Below are 14063 nucleotides of genomic sequence, written 5' to 3' on the forward strand. Positions count from 1 at the left end.
GAAATACTCCTATTAAACTCCTCATTTCTACCACTGGTCATATAGTCATTATTTATAACCACCTTCTTCTACCCATTCCTTATTTCCTTTACCCTCAGCAAGAACCTCAGCTGACTGTTTTTTGTTTTGTTTTTATTAGTGGGGGTGACCCTTACCTTCATTCTTGAAGGTCTGGCCTATTAGCAATCCTGCCTGACTTGGGTTGTTTTCCATTGGCTTGAATCACCGGACATAGGAGCACTAAAAGACGCCCGGGGGTCTCCTGTAAGCCGGATGGCCCTTGCCTGCCCCCGTGTGTAATAGCAGCGCAGTTTCCGCTCGGCAGGCAGGATCGGAGCCCCAGCCCGTAGAGCAGGCCCCTTCTTCACCTGTTGATTCAGCACCACAGAGCCCAGAGTGGGCGGGCAGTAGTCTCTGTTTGCAGTTCAGTGAAATCATTGTTGTGATCTGTACTCGTTCTCCAGTGCCGTGTAACAAATACCACAGACTCTGTGGCCTACAACATTACACATTTGTTGTCTTGCTGTTTCTATGGGACAGGAGTCCAGGCTCCTGATTCTTTGTTCAGAATCTCACAGGGCTGCAATCAAGGTCTTGGCTGGGCTGGTTTTCTCCTGGAGGCTCAACTGGGGCACGACTGAGACCCGAAAAAAATGAAAAGGGAAACTTACTTGGATGAATCAAACACTAAGCAAGGAGATCTTTTTTTTAAACCCACCCTATCATTAGTAGTCTCAGAAAAGGAAGACTGTTACATAAATGAAACAAGAATAGAATCTATAAGAAGTTCTGAGAATAAAACAGAACTATTAGAAAGTAAAAGTATAGAAATTATAAAAATTAATATAGGGGGCTTGGGAAACAAAATTCAGAAAACTCTTAGGAAATTAAACCAAGCAACAAAGGGATGGAAAATGGGAACTGAAAGGAAATTAGACCAAAAACGGCCTGAAAGACAGTGCGTGGCAGAGGAACGGGAGGAGTGAGTGGGAGAGAGTGGAGGCAAAGGGACCTAAGCCCTCTCCTGCGTAGGGGACAGCAACAGACAGTGCCGAAAACTGAGACGAAGCAACAGCAAAAGACTGAAAGTGATTGTCTCTGGGGAGGGAAAAAGAGGCGAAACACGCACAGAATTGCTGTCTTGTGCAACACGGCTCTTTTAACTGCACATACATAACTTCGATAGAAAAGTAAAGCACCCTCTTCTTCAGAAGTGCCATCTGTCATTAGAGAGCATTCTGTTTTTCCCAGAGTTTCTTACCCCCTTTCATTTTCTCTTGTTGACACGAGAATCATGTGCCTCTTCAGGTTTCCCTGTCTTCTCAGTCATACTGCACATGGCATGGGGTTTCTGTCTTTCCTTTGTCCCCCAGCAGGAGCCCTGTGTCCCCCTTTGCAGTGTGGCCTGCGTGCCCTCCAGGCTTGCTGCCCACGTGTCTTCCCACACTCCCCGTGCACTCTTCTCCCAATGGACTCCAGTCTTTCTGGACCCGTGTCTTTCCTTGTGCCTGAGTACACCCTCAAGTAACTTCCTACGAATGAGCATGGGACATTAATTCGCGATCCCCAGTTGTATGGGCCAGACACTGCGTAGGCCGTCAGTGTGTACCTTCACCGCTGTGCAGACACCTCTGTGTTGGCGCTGTGTGGGGAAACCGCTTATCACAGTGTTGCTGCAGAGGCTGACGACTACAGCTTGGTCACCTTCCCTAGTGGGAAGCCGGCATCGAAAGAGAGAGCCCAGGTTTCTGGGAAATGAGCCTTTAGTAGGAGAGAGATTTTGTTGAGTTCGTCACGTTAGTTCAGATTGAGGAATAACTTTCTTCTTTAGGTCAAGGTCACCAGGAAAGGTGAGCGGAAGGTACTTCTTCCACAGGCTCTTCCAGGAATAGGTGAAACCCAGACCCAGCAATCTTTCACGACATGAGTGTAAAGCAGGTTCTACGTGGCCGCGTGAAGGGACTTCTGAAGGAGAACATGAGGGTGAAACAGGTTTTATTATCATCATCTAAACAATTATCTGTTAGCCTCTGTGACCATTCATGACTGGTCTGGGAACTGCGTGAGTTACAAAGGTTTAGTCTTGGCTCACTAGGCATAGGCAGCCTGAGTGGACATAATCAGCCCCACAGTGGATGTCCACATGATGAATCTGGGGAACAGATGAGCATTTCATTGGCCTTACTGATTCCTATGCATACCCAGCTCATTCCTATCTTCGTGCTTGGTGTGTTTGTTTATCTCGTTTACTCTATCATTAAGGTCTTCTCTATTTAAGCCCCACTCGTCCTACAAGGCCCAGTTATGAAGCTCTCCCTGACAGAGTGTCTTCTCTTAAATCTCATTGTACGTAGTTGGCATGATCTTGAAACGGTTCTGTTTCTTTAGGCATTCAATACTCCCGTGACGATGTCTCAGACTTTTGAACTGGATGTTGTATTAAAGACGGTAGGTTCTGAGCAACTCCACTTCTTGTACATTTTTTCAAGAAAATGACCTTTGGGCCTCTGAAAGAGGCAGTTAGTTGGAAATTCCAACTGCCTGTCCTTTAGATTTTCTGAGCAGCTTCTGTACTGGGTAGCAGCTGATTGGCTGTTACCAAAGTTAAGTGAACTACTAAACCGGTAAACCGAAAGCTCAGCTCCTGATTTCGGGTATTCTTTCTCAGCCTATGTTGAGGAAAGCTTGGGACAAAATATAAAAGCGCAACCAGTCGGGCATCCCATGAGGAGGGAATTACAGTAAGAAATAAGGACCCACTGCAGTGCTAATTTACAGAGTATAACTATTCCGCGATAATGGAGTAACTGCAAATGAACCAGGTGGTGGAGGAGTAGGTTTCTTCTTTGGGGGCCTTTCCCAATATTTACTTGTTGCCAGAGAAGAAAAAATGCCCAGATATGTGACTCATATCTGACAATTATGTAAAACTCATAATAATAAAATGGGAATGATAATGGAGGCATAATTTAACTGCTAAGAGGGGAGGAGGGGCGTGTGATGGGAAAAAGAGATTCCAAACTAGTATTTATTAAGTGCTTATTCAGTATAAAGTAGCTATTAGATGTTTTAAATATATTATTCATTTAATTCTCCCAATAAGCCTGTGAAGTGTTACCCTATTTTACTGAATAGAAAATGAGCTTGTAAAAAAGGAAGGAAGGAAGGAAGGAAGGAAGGAAGGAAGGAAGGAAGGAAGGAAGGAAGGAAGGAAGGAAGGAAGGAAGGAAGGAAATGAGCTTGTAGAAGTTAAGTGACCTTCCAAAGACCAAGCATCTCACTGGGCAGAGCTCGTTGAGACCAACCTCTGTGCCTTTTCTCTACCATGAGATGATTATTGAAAGGAGATGGTACCACCCTGGCTGGTTTGGCTGAGCGGTTAGAGCATCGGCCCACAGACCGGAGAGACCCGGGTTCGGTTCCCTCTAAGGGCACGTACCTCGGCTGCAGTTGGTTACCAGCCCCTGTTAGGGTCGTGTGGGTGGCAACCACTCGATGTGTCTCTCTCATGTTGATATTTCTCTCTCTCCTTTCTTCCCTCTCTCCCTCCCACTCTATCTGAAGATAAATGCAAAAATGTCCCCGGGTGAGGATTATATTTAAAAAGAAAAAGAAAGAAGATAGTACCAAACTGAGAAAATCTGTAATATCAAAGAATGAGATTAGTGTATGTATTGAGCAAAATTATGGGGGATGAATTTAGTGGTTTGGGTGAGAGTTCAAATCTAATCATGTACTTTATATCTTCACTTAAAATTTTTTTTAATTTTGTGGCATCTTTGTATGCTGACTAGATCTACTGAACTGGAGACATTGGTTCTAAGCCAACTTTGTCGCTAGCTATAACATATTTTGAACATGTTATTTTATGCCTCATATATCAATTCTAAAGTACATTCCATCTCTAAATTATATATATGTATGTAAGTATGTATATGATGAATTGCTAGAATAAGGGGACATGAAGCTGGTAAAAAAGCCATAAGGAGCCCAAAAATTGCTCCTCAGTCGTCTCTCCCTTAAGTTACATCCTCTCGGGGTTCCTTTCTTTAATGAAAGCATTAAAAAACTTTTCAAAGTAAGTTTTTTGTTCTTTGGGCAAAGATAGGTACCACCAAATTCATGCAAAGCTGTGTTTCAGAGATCTCTGGTTTCAGAGCACTGAAGTGGAACAGCTTTGAAGACAACTTAATGACAGGTCACAGGTCATCCACACCGGGGCCCTGGAACATAATACATTTCAGTCCGTTTTCCCGGTGGGCAGAGTCCTGGCAGGTTTTGATGGTATGGTATCACTGAACTGAATGCTTAGCACAATAATACGAGATTTTCCTGGTAAGGGCATTACTTTCAAAGTTTGACTGTAGTAACCTCTTCATTTAATGTTAAATTAATTCTTACACTCAAAATATAATTAAGCATAGCGCCATGCTGATACAATTCTGACGAACCATTTATTTCCTCTTACCTCGTGAAAATAAATTTTCTCAGATGTCTAAACAAATGCACTTTAAAAGAATTCTCCCCTATGTGATAAGGGTGGTGAATTTAAAAATCCAACAAATGTTTGAGCTTTGTCAGTTAAATGAATCAAGCACGTCACTTTGGAGGGAGGAGAAAACATCAGTCGAACTGAATTTGCTCAGCGCGGTCAGGAGCCGCACGCAATCTGGATTTCACTCTCCCTGTGGCTGGTGAAGTCAGTTTGTTACTGTTTCTCGGATGCTGGCCCAGGAAGACGCCTCCATCAGAGACAAGGTCTTCATCACTCACAGCAAAAGCAGTGGCCAGGGACCGGCATGATGCTCACTCCCGTTCCCCACACCCTGAGGCCCGTGGAGTAGATATATATTATGGATGCTGCATTAATTTACCAGGGCTCCTGAGAAGAATACCACAGACTAGGTGGGCTTCAACACCAGAAATCTATGATCTCACAGTCCGGCAGGCTCCCAGCCTGAGATCGAGGTGTTGGCAGGGTTGGTTCCTTCTGGGGGCCCTGGGGGCCGGGCTGTCTGGGCTGCTCTCCTTGGCTTGTAAATGCTCCCCTCTCCCTCTGTGTCTTCACATTGTCTTCCCGGTGTCTGAGTACGTTTCCAAATTTCCCCTTATAAAAACACCAGTCCTGTTGGATTAGGGACCACCCTAATGACCTCATTTTAACTGAATCATGTCTAGAACGACCTTTTCACCCAGTACAACCACATTCTCAGGGACTGGGGTTTAGGACTGCAGTATGAATTTTTGAAGGGGCACAATTCAGCCCGTAACAGGTGCTTACACACACAGTGGGTGCATTACAGGAGAGGAACACTGGACTTGGGAGATTCGCCATGGAAACCAACCTGCTCTTATCTAGGCAAGACAACCTCATCCCTCAAGACTTCTCACTACAAACACAACTCAGAAAAGGCTGGGTAAAGAGCAGTCAAGGCCTTGCATTTTGGCACACAGCCAGAAGGTGCAGGGGTGTTCGGGATCCCCGTGGATAGTCTGTCCTACACACACTGCAGTCAGAATCTCGGATTAAGGTATAGCTATACTGTCCTCAGTCCTGATTAAGTTGGGTTCTGTTTTTACACAGCTATAGACTTGATCACCCCTCTCCAGAAGTTGTCTGCATTGAAGACAAACCGGTGCCATACCTCTTCAGTCTGCAATCATTATATTTGTAAAATATCTTTAATACCTGTTAGGAAGTAAATGTAGAGCTTAGTCAACTATTACGTTATCTACTTTTGTCACTTAATGAGAAATATTTCTAACTTAAGGGAAGAGATGTTTCTTAACTATGGTTGTTTATAGCAAAGGAACTCAAAAATATGTTCAAAGTTACCAAATGGAGATCATTTTTATTTCTTCCAACAGATGGCATTGCTACTTTTCTATGTTATAGTTTTACTTTTGAACATGTTTGATTTTTCATTGGGAATCATATATAATAATAAAGGTAAGTTTTAGACTCTCATACTCTCTGTTTTCTTATCAGGAGTTCTCCTTTATTTCCCTTCCTCGCTAACAGTTAAAATGTTTTTCTTTCAGTACTTCTTCATTAGCATATCTTCCAGGGTTCTGAGGTATTATCCATTATACTCTGGTTCAGAGCTTTCCAGTATCACTACATCTATTGTTATGTTGTGTACATAAAGACTTTTATTTTGTTATAGTATCTCATTACTTAGAAGTCATACTCTTTAAAATTTAAGGAATTTATATTTGCAAAGCTTTACTTGAATAGATCTTTTATATTTTCCCTCCATGAATAGTTGCTTGTAGCATAAATTAAAAACTGAATTATAAGGGTAGTAGGTTAAGATTGAAAAAAATTTCTGAAATACAGTGAACTTTGAACAATGTGGCCATTAGGGGCGCTGACCCCATGTGCAGTTGAAAATCTGTGCATAACTTTTGACTCCCCGCCAAATTTAACTACAAGATCCCTCGATATTTGCAGGGAATTGGTTCATGGATACCAAAATTTGCAGATGCTCAAGTCCCTTCTATGAAATGGTTTAGAAGAATGCATGCAGTTGGCCCCACACCCTGCATCTACAGATTCCCAAAGGTGAATCAAAACTACCATTTGAGCCCGGCCAGTGTGGCTCAGTGGATTGAGCATCATCCCATGGACTGAGAGGTCCCAGTTCAATTCCCAGTCAGGGCACATGCCCAGGTTGTGGGCTCGATCCCCAGTAGGGGGCGTGCAGGAGGCAGCCGATCGATGTTTCTCTTGCATCAGTGTTTCTATCTCTCCCTTCCTCTTTCTCTCTAAAAAAAAAAGAATCAAATAAAAAATACTATTTGAACAAGATCTTAAAATGTGGTAAAATCTGAGGGAGAGAATGGAAATAGAGAGAGCCCCACTTCTGGAGTGCTAGAATGTAGGTCGTGAGCAGCAGGGTTTGAAAGAGGGAATTGGTCATTTAACATTGTCTAACAGGATAAAGAGAGAATGGCCCTTGACAAAGCAACATCTTGGTTCCACTCTGACCTACTGTTGTGAGTTGGGCAACCTTTGAGCTATAGCTTAATCTTCCCATGTCGGTTTGATATTCTTTAAAGAGGAGACAATAATACATATGGCAGAAGATGACATGTAAACCCAGGGTCTGGCTCGAAGTATGTTACTCTTCCTTTAAGGAGTTTATTCATTAGACAATGAAGTGTCCGTAAACACTTTACTGTTGTTGCTAATCCTCACCTGAGGATATTTTTCCATTGATTTTTTTTTTAAAGAGAGTGGAAGGGAAGGAGAGAGAGAGAGACAGAGACACATAGATTGGTTGCCTCTCACATGTGCCCCTACTGGGGCTGAGGACTGAACCTGCAACCCAGGTACATGCGCTTGACTGGGAATCAAACCCATGACCCTTAGGGTTGCCGGCTGATGCTGTAAACGGTGAGCCACACTGGCCAGGGCTCAGTAAAGATTTTATAAGCAGAGAAGTGATTGGACTTTAGAGTCACGTTAAAGCTTTAAAAACAGACCTGGCAGCATTGTCCCGTGTGGGCAAAGTAAACATATGGGGTGACTTTGAACACTGTTTAACATTGTAGCCTCGAAATGTACTTTCAGCCATATCTGTGATGCTCGCATTGATATGTTTTCTTCTAGGATTTGCAGAGTAGCAATGAAACTGTTACATTGTACAATGAGTAACGAGCAATCATAAAGGAAACTTACTTTCACTTCCTCCTCTGTCCTTGGATTAATACTTGTACAGGCCCCTTGATTTTTTGTTTTGTTTTGTTTTGTTTTGTTTTTGTTACGATGAGGTGATTTGAACAGTTTCCCATAGATTTCAAACTATAAAACACAGCTTTGCATTATAATTAAAATACCTATGCTCTTGTAACAATCATAACTGGACCCTTGTTTTATAATGGAAGCTTCTTCCCTTTCTCCTGATTGGATTTGTTTAGGTAGAAGCCTGTAATTAGGGGAGAAGAGTGAATGTCTCTTTCCCTTTCCTCCACCTGGAGTTTAGGTTCCTTCCCACCAACTTGCTAACTTGGAGTTTTGACCCTTGCTGCTGCAGGGGTGTAGGCAGCGAGGGAGAAGGTAGAGTGGCAGTTTTTACCTAACAGATTCTAAGGTGACCCTCTGACATTAGCCTTCTCTGGATCCAGCAGATACATAACGTTGACCCTCAACCTCTGGGCACTTTCCCAAGTCGCTCAGAGTTCCTGTCCTTTCATTAAACTACTGGGAATGTTTTATCTACAGTTCTGACGAGGGCTAAGGCTTTTCTATTTGGACTGGTCATTGACTCCTTTGCCTGCTCCTAAAAATCCAGCTGCACCTTCAAGTTCTTCCTATTAAGACCCAGTTGCCACTTAGAGAGACCTTGGAAGACAGGACCCTAGATGACCCAGTGCTAGTTATTTCTCACAAGTGGCCCACGGGAAGCATTCAGGTATCTTTTGCCCCAGAAAATGTGGGTTATGGGCTCCCAACATAGCCACCTCCTTCCCATAAAACCATATCCCATCTTCTCCACTAAATAATCTCATGTCTTTTTCCGAGCAGGAGTCTGAATTTATACCCATAATTAAAGGAATACATGTTATGTTGTTGTGTGATCCCATCAAAATCTCTTTTCTCAGACTCAAGATAAGGAGAGGGAATAGAGGATTCTGGAAAGATAGCAGAGTAGGAAGCACCAGGAATCTATCGCCCCACCTAGATAATAATTGCACAAGCAGATTCTGTGTGATGTAACTGTTTTGGAACCCTGAAATCTACTGAAGGCTTGTTACTTCCAGGGGAAGGCTTGGACAGTAAATTGTAGTTAATTTTAGTCATTATTAACTCATCACAGTAGCAGCTACCCAACCTCCACCCTTACGCCCATGGTAGGCAGCTGTGCCCATGTTTCTGGAGCAGTTGCATACAGCTTGCAGAAGCCAGGGTGGGCAAAAACAATTGTCTTTCAAACATTGGGATTATGTGCTCTGATTGCTGCTTCTGATCAGAGAGGTGCAGACAAAGAGGTAGGCAGCTATGTTGTCAGCTGCTACGACTGCCGCCACCACCACCCTGCCCCTGTCGTTGCCAGAACCTCTCACTCTGCTGAAATGATTTTCAGGGAACTTAAAGGGCCAGCATCCTTTTCCCACCCTCCTCTATTTTTCACTTTTTCCCCGTTCTGGGAGTCAGACATTAAGGACGAGAACATTAAAAACAACTGGATATATGGAGGCAAATTAGAAGGTCACTGCACATGCCCAGGGAAACATGCTGGATGAGAAAAGACCTGAGAAGACCTTAAGTTTACACCTCAGGCTGATCCTATATTCAGAGACAGCCTACAAAAACAATATAAACGCTATCAATAAATAGATCATTAAAAAAGCAAACCCTGGGGAATGGGGAGAATCTGATTTCTAGAATAACCACATTATTAGATTCAAATGTTTAGTTTTCAACAAAAACAACAACAAAAATCACAAGGTATACAAAGAAACAGGAACACATGGCTCATTCAAAAGGGGAAAAAAAGTCAACTGAAACTTTCCCTGAAAAAGATCGGATAGCAGATCTACTAGACAATGACTTTAAAGTAACCACCTTAAAGATGTTCAAAGAAACTAATGAAAGATGTGGAGAAAGTTAACAAAGCAACGTATGAACAAAATACAAATATTAATAATGATATATAAAACCTATAAAGAAACACAGGAGCTAAAAAGTACAATAACTGAAATAAAAAATCACTAAAGAGATTCAAAGACAGATTTGATCGTGTAGAATAAGGAATCAGTGAATTTGAAGATAGGACAAAGGAAATTACTGAGGTTGAGAAACAGAATGAAAAAGGATTGAAGGAAAGCCAAAAGAGTAAGGGACATGTAGAACACCATCAAAGGGACCAACATACACATTGTGGGAACAGCAGAAGGATAGGAGAGAGAGAAAGGGGCAGAGAGAATATTTAAAGATAAAATTGCTGTAAACTTCCCAAATTTGACAAAAGGAGTGACTGTAAATATTCAGGAACTCAACAAACTCCAAGGAAGATGAACTCACAGATATTCACCAAAGATAGAGACTCTTGAAAGAAGCAAGAGAGAACCAATAATTAAATACAAAGGCTTCTCAATAAGATAGTAGTAAATTTCTCATCAGAAACTTTGGAAACCAGAAGGCAGTGGACCAATATATTCAGAATGCTAAAAAAGAAAACTTGTCAACCAAGAGTTTTATATCTGGGATAACTGCTCTTCACAAATAAGGGAGAAATAAAGACATTCTCAGATAAACAAAAGCTAAGGGATTTGCCCTGCAAGAAATTCTCAAGGGCATCCTACAGAGTGAAATGTTAGGACACTAGACAGTAACTTGAAGGCATATAGAAAAATAAAGATCTCAATAAAGGTAAATACATGGGAAATCATAAAAGCTAGCGTTATTATAACAATGCATTATAGCTCCATTTTTTACATGATTTGAGAAATATGTTGTTGCCCTAGCCGGTTGCTCAGTGGTTAGAGCCTTGGCCCGCAGACTAGAGAGACCCGGGTTCAGTTCCCACTAAGAACACATACCTCGATTGCAGTTTGTCCCCGGCCCTCGTTGGGGTTGTGTGGGTGGCAGCCACTCGATGTGTCTCTCTCACATCGATGTTTCTCTCTCTCTCTTCCTCCCTCCCTCCCGCTCTATCTGAGGATGAATGCAAAAATGTCCTCAGGTGAGGATTAAAAAAAAAAAGAAAGAAATATGTTGTTTTTTAAATTATTAGTGTAAATCTAGTATTATTGTAAGTTTGGTTTGTAACTCTAGATCTTGTTTTCTACATAATTTAAGAGATAAATGCATTAAAAAAACTATTGGTTTATGTTTTGGGGCACACAATGTATAAAGATGTAATTTTGTGACATCAGCAACTGAAAGAAGTGGATGGAACTAGAAAGGAGTAGTTGTATGGTATTGGCGCTAAGCTGCTATGTCTTCAAATTAGAGTGTTTACCTTCAGGATATTAAATGTAATCCCCATGGAAACCACAAAGAAAATAGCTATAGAACATATACAAAGGAAATTAGAAAGGAATTTAAATGGTTCACTAGAAGAAAATCAACTCACTATAAAAGAAGACAGTAATGCAGGAAATGAGGGTAAAATGTTATAAGGCATCTGGAAAACTAATAGCAAAATGACTAAAGTCTCTCTGTCAGTAATTATTTCAAATGTAAGTGAATTAAATTCTTCAATCAAAAGACAGAAATTGGCACTATGGATAAAAACCCACCTGATTCAACTCTATGCTGTGATCAAGAAATTTACTTTTGATCCAGATAAGGAGAAACGGCTCTTTCTCCCACTCACTCCCCTTTGTGGGAGACGAGTCACCTTCATACTAATAGCTCTCTATTGAAACATAAGTTGTCTTTCAATCTCTAACTCCTGTCCCTTCTATAGAAGTCCCTTCTATAGGCTTACCAAGGTTGAAAAGTATAAGAGTCAAGGACTGTTTTTTTATCATCTCTGAACAATTTGCACTGTGGCCTACTATGTGGTAGATTTCATTTTAGTGTTCAGTCAAAGCTTCCTTTTTACTGTCCTAATTTTGTATCTTTAAAATGAAAAATGGTAGAACATTTGAATTTTATCTAGAGGTATATGAATTTAAAGCATACAATTATAATAATTATTAATTTTTAAATATTTTGTCAGTTTGCGAATATGATTTTTAATGGAAGTTTTTCTATCAGTAACCTACGATATATTTTTTTATATTGTATAGGGGATATGGAGAGACACTTTGCTTGTGCTAGCCAAGGTTTCCCCAAAAAGAATGAAATAATCAAGTTGTATCTTTTCTCAGATGACTTGGTAAGGTCCACACAACTGCATGTTGCAACCTTTCACGTTCCTTTTAACTCCATGTCTCAAACCAGCAGCACTGAATTCTTCTAATACCTTCTACTGTTTCAGACTTGGGGAGGTAAAATTCCATATAAATAGTAATTCTTTTTTTCTTTTTTTTTTTTTTTATCCTCACCCGAGGACATTTTTCCATTTTTTGTTCAGGTAGAGTGGGAGGGAGAGAGAGGAACAGAGAGAGAGAGAGAAACATCGATGTGAAAGGAACACATCGAGTGGCTGCCACCCACACAACCGACCAGGGCCGGGGACAAACTGCAACCGAGGTACATGCCCTTAGCGGGAACCGAACCCGGGTCTCTCAGGACTGCAGGCCGACGCTCTAACCGCTGAGCCAAACCTGCCAGGGCTAAATAGTAATTCTTTCTAATCTATTCCACTTGGATTATGTAAAATATTTCATTTAGCCATTGAATTCCCTGGGTGGTTTGCTTTTTTTTTAATGCCTCCTTCTTCCCTTTCTTAAAAGATCAGCAGTAATGATGTTCATTTTTTTATGGATGTGATTTGTACTTTTGAAGCTTGACAGATTTAGCCTGGTAAACAAAGATAGGTATCTCACTGACGTTGAGAAATAACCTCCCCTTTTCATAACAAGTACTATATTGCAATTGTCGTTTTGGATAAAGGATGATTTAATCCCTTTGACTCAAATAATAGAAGATTTAATACACACAACCAAAGTAAAATAAAACATACAATTAAGATAGCCATGCAGCCCTGGCTGGTTTGGCTCAGTGGTTAGCATGGGCCCATGGACTGAAGGGTCAGGGGTTCAATTCCCAGTCAAGGGCACGTACCTGGGTAGCAGGTTTGATCCTCAGCCCCAGTCGCGGTGGTGGCCCCAGTTGGGGTCACATGGAGGCAGGCAACCAATCCATGTCTCTCTCACACCAATGTTTCTGTCTGCCTCCTTCCCTCCCTTCCACTCTCTCTAAAAATCAATGGGAAAATGTCCTCGGGTGAGGATTATCAACAACAACAAAATATCCATACAACAGATGCTAACAAAAGCATAAGTTAATAAATAATGCACATTTTGTTTAAAAATCTATGATAATTATAAGACAAAGAAAAACGCCCCACAAAGACAGATACATTTAGCCCAAAGTCTGCTTTGACTTAGTTCCCAGTCCCTTATTGATACACCAATCATTTATTTGTTTGTTTGTTCGTTTTTACAATTATTGTGAAGCGCATGCCCTTTGAATAAAAAAAATGCCTTTCCTATTTGTGATTATGTATGATGGGGAAAGAAGGCTTTAGAGGAAGAGAGACCTGCAGAGCTGGGTGAGCCTGGGTCTTTCCGGAATGTTCGTGTGCCCTGGGGCAGTGTACTTAAACTCTCTGATCCTCGTCTTAGTATCCATCACCATTTGTGATTGCTACAGTTTCTTATGCCTTCTTACAACTGGAAAATATCCCATAAAATGCAGTAAATTGAGTTTTGCTTTATATGTTTGCTTCTTTTTTATTTAGACACAATATAATGATTTTAGTAAAATAGGGGTTTCTACATGTGATAGCATATGGCTTTGATTCTATGTTTATTAGGGGTAATAATTTTATGATCATTTCTCTGACAGAGTGGATTAGCATAAGGATTAATAAAACCTCTTGTGACACTAGCATAATAGGTTACCGAGTTCTGAAAGTATATTTTTCAAAACAGACTCTTTTCTTAGACACAAGAATTGCTAAAAATATCAGTCTTTAGCAGCATCTACTTTTCATAGATTTCTTCTCACTTTTAAATTAATGTAATTTACCTTTCTCCATTGAATTGCCATTACTTGTTTGTTTGTTTTCCCTCCTTCCCAAAGAAAATCCGGTGTTTTTTTCAATCTGACAGCGAGTTTACTTCAAAGGAATTTCTAAATGTGTTCACCTCCAGAGGACTTGCTCCCAGCTTGGGAATCATAAACAGTACATATACCGGCATCTTCCACTTCAATTTAACTTTGGTAATTACATTTCATTTTATTCTGTAATAGGTTATTAACAGGAAGCATGCTCTTCTTTGTATGATGTGTTTTTTAAAAATAGCTAGTCCAGTAATATTACATATATATGTTTTAAACTCAACAATACAGTGTTATACTTTTTGCTTTAAATAGTCGTGTATTTTTTTAAAAGAAATTAAGAGAAGAAAAGAAAAAATACATATGGTTGTTTACT

At 40.8% G+C, this 14063-nt stretch overlaps 1 protein-coding gene across 1 annotated transcript in view; it reads left to right on the forward strand.

Moving 5' to 3' along the window:
- The first annotated feature begins 1923 nt into the window (after positions 1-1923).
- CATSPERB (cation channel sperm associated auxiliary subunit beta) overlaps positions 1924-14063 on the forward strand; it is an 81800-nt gene continuing 69660 nt past the window's right edge. The window contains exons 1-5 of the mRNA XM_036251406.1: positions 1924-1983; positions 2389-2448; positions 5869-5950; positions 11746-11834; positions 13709-13849. Coding sequence (XP_036107299.1) covers positions 1924-1983; positions 2389-2448; positions 5869-5950; positions 11746-11834; positions 13709-13849 — 432 coding nt within the window. The remainder of the gene's footprint in view (positions 1984-2388; positions 2449-5868; positions 5951-11745; positions 11835-13708; positions 13850-14063) is intronic.

The sequence above is a fragment of the Molossus molossus genome, unplaced genomic scaffold (assembly GCF_014108415.1).
Source record: "Molossus molossus isolate mMolMol1 unplaced genomic scaffold, mMolMol1.p scaffold_m16_p_1, whole genome shotgun sequence".
Lineage (NCBI taxonomy): Eukaryota > Metazoa > Chordata > Mammalia > Chiroptera > Molossidae > Molossus > Molossus molossus.